Raw genomic sequence first — 6188 nt, 5'->3', positions numbered from 1 at the left:
GCCCCTCTCCGCCCTGGCCTGCTCTCCAACTGATATGAGAGTGAGTGACCCCCAAAGCCCTCAGGGGTCAAGTGATACAAGGTCATTGGCGGGTCATCTCCGCTGACTGGCTGACCTCTAAAAGGACTTCTGGAAGGAGCCAATCAGGTCCTTGCTCCGTCCCCCTGCGGCGGATCCCCCCCCCCGCCCCCTCCCCAGCTCATCAGCAGCCTGTGTCACGTGACCAGGGCGAGGCGTCAGAGCTGGGATGATTAATGATGCTTTTAGTACCTGTTTAGAATGAAGCTGTCCACACCACACTGTAATTACCCACTCCCAGGCGGCAGCTGCCCAACATAATTGGTTTTTGTTTGTTGACCTGGTTTAGTGCAGAGAAAGATGGCTTTGACTGGGTAAGATGGTGTTATGTACAGTATACAGGGGGCGATGATACGGCTACGTTAAAGGGCCACTTTGTGTCGATTTTCAATCAGCTTTGCATCATTACAAAATCAGTAGTATATATATATATATATATGCAAATGAACAATGTTTAACTTCCCTCCATCTTGCATGGACAGAGAGCTCTCCCCCCGTTCATTCGCAGCACTTCCTGGTCCAAATGATGTCATGATGATGTAATTTGGTCCAGGAAGTCCTGCGAATGAAGGTAGATCATGGTAGTGATAGTAATAGTAAGATAGTGATAGTGACAGTAATAGAGACACTGCATGAAATAGGCCACGCCCATGGCGGGGGAAAGCTCTCCATTCAGTTCCATGCACCAGCGAAATTTTCCTTGAATTAAACATAGCTAAAAGCTGTTGTGTGGTGGGCTGCGCAGACAACAAATGTAAAAAAAAATCGCCAATTCAAGTTTTTTTGTACTCCTGAGCAAAACAAGGAAGCCATTGAGAATTGGCGAGAAGAAAAATGTGGCTCTAGTTGTCAAGGAAGTAAGTTGGAGTGTTCATCTTCCGTATATACGATCTTTGTGTGCAACACATGGCATAGGAGAACGCCAGGATTGGGGGGCAGTTTTTGTTTTCCCCCGTTTTTGGCGTGGTTTCTGAATGATGACGCGCTCCGCAGTGCCTCTATAGTGACACCATGGAAAACCTGCTCCAAATGACATCATTATGACATCATTTGGACCAGGAAGCGCTATGAATGAACAGGGTCCAGGCAAGATGGAGGGGAAGTTAAACATTGTTCATTTGCATACTACAAATTTTGTAATGATTCAAAGGTGGTTGAAAATCAGCAAAGTGGAAATTTAAAAATGTGGGTGACGTGTGTATGTATGAGAGATGCATGTGGTCTAGGCCTACATGTGGTCTAGGTCTACATGTGGTCTAGGCCTACACAGGTATGAGAGCGGAACTGTATACGCCTTGGCTCTGTCTGTGTGCACAAGGCATGAAGGCGCAATATAAAAGATACCAAAGTCTTCAAACAAAATCCAAGCATGCAGTTATGGCACGCGCAGAATCTGTGTCATGGACATAGTGTGACACACAACTCTCCCACATTGAGGTCAAAGAGCACCACAGAGATGGCAGTGCTCAGGATTACCATCGAACTCGACAAATATTCAACACGCGGTAAGGAAGGGTATATTCCTTCATGCATAATGCATGTCAACACGAGGCGCACGAGCACCGAGTTGCTCTGGAAAATTCAAACCAAAGTTCAGGAGGTCAATGGCATTCCGCACCTACAGTATACCGATAGCCCATCCTCCCGCCTGGCTCTTTGGCTTACATGCCGGAGGCAAATATGAAAATTTCAGTACCTGCGGCGCAGTGCCACGAGGACAGTGACAATGAAACTCAGATAAACAGCCCCTCGTTTGACCTATGGGGGAGCATAAATTTGCCGCCCATAAATCCTTGAGTGTTTCAGCTCCGTTTGGCCGCGTTTGCCGAGCCCTCTCTCTTACCCAGGCAGAGAGAGGCGAGTGTCGGGTATCACTGCTGCTGTATGAGCAGCTTTCATCCCGCGCCTGGTTCTCACATAACTCAGTCCTGCAGCCTTTATCGCCGCCTCATAAATAACGAGGCTATCGCCTGATAATGTCCGCTTAATGCTTAGTCAATAAAGCCCACAGTAAGAGGGGCCTTTTTTAGCCTCTCTCCTGTACATAAATATAAACAGTGCAGGTAGATTGATGTGATGGGCAGCCCCTCTTTACACTGGGACAAAGGCGGGCAGCGCGCGGGCCCCCAGAGCTGAAGGTGGGCTGCGGGGCTGCAGGTGTTTGGAGGAGATAGTGGGCAGTAATGAGGGGGCTGCAAAGAGAGAGGGAGCTGAGTGGATAGCCTTGACTGATCACCTGTGAAAGGCACATACACACACACACACGTGTGTGCACACACAAATGATAGCGCACACACAGACATGCATGCAGGCACACACGCTTTGCTCACACATGCACACTCAGACACACTAATGCCATCATTAGTTAACCCATTGATGTCGATGCCTGGTGCACGAGAGCTCATCTGCCCTATTTGAAGGGCATTAGAGCGTGATGATAAAGAGACTCCCAAATGAACTTGCTTTTGTATCTGATTAGCATCTTGCTAATCTATTGACACATTTGCCGGAGACGCGTCGGCATACGTTGCTAGCATAGAATTGTGTCTTGGGATGTTAGTTTCATTGTCTCTTGCACATACTACTGTAGTGGGGCACAGTTATCGACCCCCTCGCACTAGTCATCAGGCCATCCAATTCCAGTGTTGAGCCAGGGGGGGGGGGAGCTGCAGCCAGGGTGATGGCTGGGATGGGGATCCAGGCCGAGCCCCGGGGAGACAGAGGAGACTGACAGCCATGTTGCTGGGTTGGACGAGGGGACTGATTGTGATCCATGGGTTAGTCAAGGCAGCAGCACCTGGGCTTGAAGCAGCAGCTGGGAGAGATGGGCAAAGGGTGATGTAGTGGAAGGGGAAAGTGAGAGGGATGAACCCATCAGCTGGTATTGACAGATGCAGCGTAGTGGGACTGCAGCCTGGTTTAGTTGCCGGTTTACTTGTTACACGAGTGTTGCCTACAATCGGATCAAGACCGGCCCTGAGACCATCGATTATTAAGAGGCACCACCACGTAGGATGGAAAGTTGTCCCAATTTCAAATGATTTTTTGAAGCCTGAAAATCAATTGACTATGGATTTGGGATATATAGGAATATAAAATCTTTTTATTCTTCATAGGAGTTGCCAGACATAATTGCCAAATGAACATAATGTAGCTGTTGAAAGTGAGCCCTCCCCTCACTTCATCTCAACTCTTCTTGCCTACAGCACATACCACAGGCTGGTCTTTCTCAGCTGCTGATGGTGATCTCAAGGCACATTGCAGCCCCCGAAATTCCAAACGTTTAAATAATGCATTCAACTTTAACTAATCCCTTTAGATTTTAGTCGACTAAATCTGCCATATTGACTAAAATCTTATGATATTTACATTTAGTACTAAAACTAGACCAAAAATAAAATACTTCAGATGACTGAAATATGACTAAAACTAAAAAGAAAATGGCAAATCTAAAGTTTTTCACAAGCCATAACTCTCTTTACCTCTGGTAAACCAACTAATACCTGGAACAATCACTACCATCCCATCAGCTTCTCATGCAATGGAAATGGTTGGTTACACTGTAACCCAGGTTAATTGAGTGGAGACTATCTTTTATTCCATATGTATGGGATTTACCCTGATTACAGGCAGCTGATGTTGAATAGCTCTATAAAACACCTGTGGGTGATGGGGGGGGGAGGCATCCTGATTGGCCCAAGGCTATACAAGCCCCACTCAGGTGTGACCCCTTTGGTTAACCTTGATTTGAACAGTTTCAGAGTGGCTCTTAGCTGGAGACATAATCTCCACTCAGGTAACCTGGGTTAACAAACCGTTATCTATTGTGTAGAGTAGACTATCTCTCCTATACATATTCCATACAGGATGACCCCTGTAAGACACTAAGAGGAAACCAAGCAGACACCACCACCAGAGTCACCACTGTCCTCAAAAACCAACCAGACATGAAATGCAGTATGTACACACCCATGGCCTCGGTGTCACCTATGCTTAGCGGGCACTGCCAGATGCTAAGACTGGCTATAAATGGTTGGAGAGCCATCTATCTTGTCCAGGTTGCAAGCATTGGCTGTATAAAGAAAGGACATATCAGCTCTCTAAAAGTGAAGGCAAAACATTTAGATTGCCGCCCTGGTGGCGCCGCCATGTTAGTGGATGGGACATGTGCCAAACTAAACAATCAAAGTACAGGTCAAATATTATTATTTTTTCCAAAGATGGGTTCTTTCATTTTAGGTAGTTCTTATTGTTCAAGTCTTCATTTTGTCATAAGTTTGTTTAATTCTAAGTAGTTGTTTGATGATATAAAAAGGGGTGAGTAACAGCTGCGACAACCAGTCTCAAGTCGGCACTGGCAGCTCCTCTCATGACAGCCATGCGTACTTGTGTTCGGGAATAGCAAGTTGTGTTTCTTGCATAACGTTAGAACCATTGACTGACTGTATGGTTAGGACGGTCGAGCTAATGTTATTTTTACTACAGTTTCTGCTACAATTTGATGTGTGATTGGGACCACAATAAAAAGGAGAGGGCATGGAGAGGTTCAGAAAATGTGTTTTACTCCAGCTAACGTTAATGGTTTGTGGTTGCACCAGGACTGCTGGCCTGACAGATAGTGCCCAAGTTACTCGTGGGTTTAGCCTATGCTATGGTTAGGTTCCAGCCTAGTTCTGTTTTATTTCTTTGAATTCTCTTTCGTATCATTTTTGAGTATTTAACCTGTGTTGCAACTTCTTGTTAGATGAGCTCACCGATGATGATGATGTTAGATGATGTCACCGATGATCATGTCGCAATTATGTCAACAGTGATGATGCGACAGTGATGATATCAACAGTGATGATCTCATCATTGATGACGATGTCATCATTGATGATGTCACTAAAGACGTTATATGTTATATGTTACCAGATCCTGTTTATCAAGTGTCACGTGTGTCAAGCGTCTGAGTCTGGATCCAGTAGCCTGCCACCTAACAGTACGATCTGACCCTAAATAATCTGTTGCCTGCTTCAGCCTCTATCCTGTCAAGTGTCTGCACGTGGGTCCACTAGCCTGCCACCTAACAGTACGATCTGTACAGTATTATAGAGAATGGCTGATATAATTGTGAGCAACTACCTTGACCAGCTGAGAGCATACGTGAAGACCCCAAAAGGGGTTCTACTCGCTGCGGAAATACTCAGCAGCTTCACCCTCTTCATTTGCTATGCTGCGTCGTCCCGCCCGGGCTACTTGGTGGTGCCCCTTTTACACATGCTTGGCGCCATCGCCTTCTTCGGCATCTACATGACAGAGATGGACAAGCGGATCCAAGTGGTCGACTGGGTCCATACTGATATTTTCCGCGCCGGTATCGGTGCTGCCCTGTACTTCATCATCTCTCTGGCCGCTATGATCATAGGAGGAGGTGCTCTCACCACAGGCGGCGTGCTTGGTGTGTTCACGGTTTGGCTGTTTGCCTACGATGCCTACACCATCTTGGAGCAGGACCAAGCCAAGCAGCTGGCAAACAGGTTGGACTTGGGGGTGGGGAGAAGGCCGGCGGCTGAGGTGGTTCTGAGCGACCGAGAGGGTGCGTTAGGAGGAGAGTTGGTCTGAGATAAGAGGAGAGGCAGCACCGTTCAAACACCAGAAGCTGCCTGTACTGTGGTCAGGCTGCCAGCCATTACCTCTCCCCCTGCCCACTGTTTAGTGGCCCGTAACACCCTTAGCAGGTCCGGAGGATGAGGCTTCTCTTCCGGTGCCCATGCAGCTGGACAGAGTTCACATCACCCCAGAGGAGAGGCGGTGTTTCTCTGAAAAGCTTAGGTTCTTTGATTGGATGGTGGCTTGTCTCATTGCCCAACAGTGCTGGTTTAAGGTGAGTCACTTTGTACCTCACCTTGAAGGCGTCTGAAAAAGTTAGATCACTATCTGCAGACCAGCTCTGTTCCTTCCCACTTTGGGCTGGCTAGCCCCCCAGGGTGCTAGCCTTCAGCATACTGCCCAAACTGTTGACTGCCAGCCTCCACTCCAGCACGGGGTCGTAAGGGGGGTCATCCAGGCCCAGGCCTCAGCAGCAGTCTATCCACCAGCCTAAAGGCCACAACAGACTCGTCCGTCCG

General features: G+C 47.6%; 1 protein-coding gene across 1 annotated transcript; it reads left to right on the top strand.

The window, feature by feature from the left end:
- Positions 1-5175: 5175 nt before the first annotated feature.
- LOC310780704 (proteolipid protein 2-like) lies at positions 5176-5682 on the top strand (the record flags this gene model as incomplete). Its single annotated transcript, XM_083641215.1, has 1 exon — positions 5176-5682. One exon carries the CDS (start codon positions 5176-5178, stop codon positions 5680-5682), a length of 507 nt encoding a protein of 168 aa, XP_083497341.1.
- Between the last annotated feature and the right edge of the window lie 506 nt (positions 5683-6188).

This window comes from Poromitra crassiceps, assembly GCF_964638095.1.
Source record: "Poromitra crassiceps genome assembly, chromosome: 8".
NCBI classification, from domain to species: domain Eukaryota; kingdom Metazoa; phylum Chordata; class Actinopteri; order Beryciformes; family Melamphaidae; genus Poromitra; species Poromitra crassiceps.
Note: the sequence above shows the minus strand (reverse complement) of the source record. Positions and strands in the feature narration are given on the sequence as shown.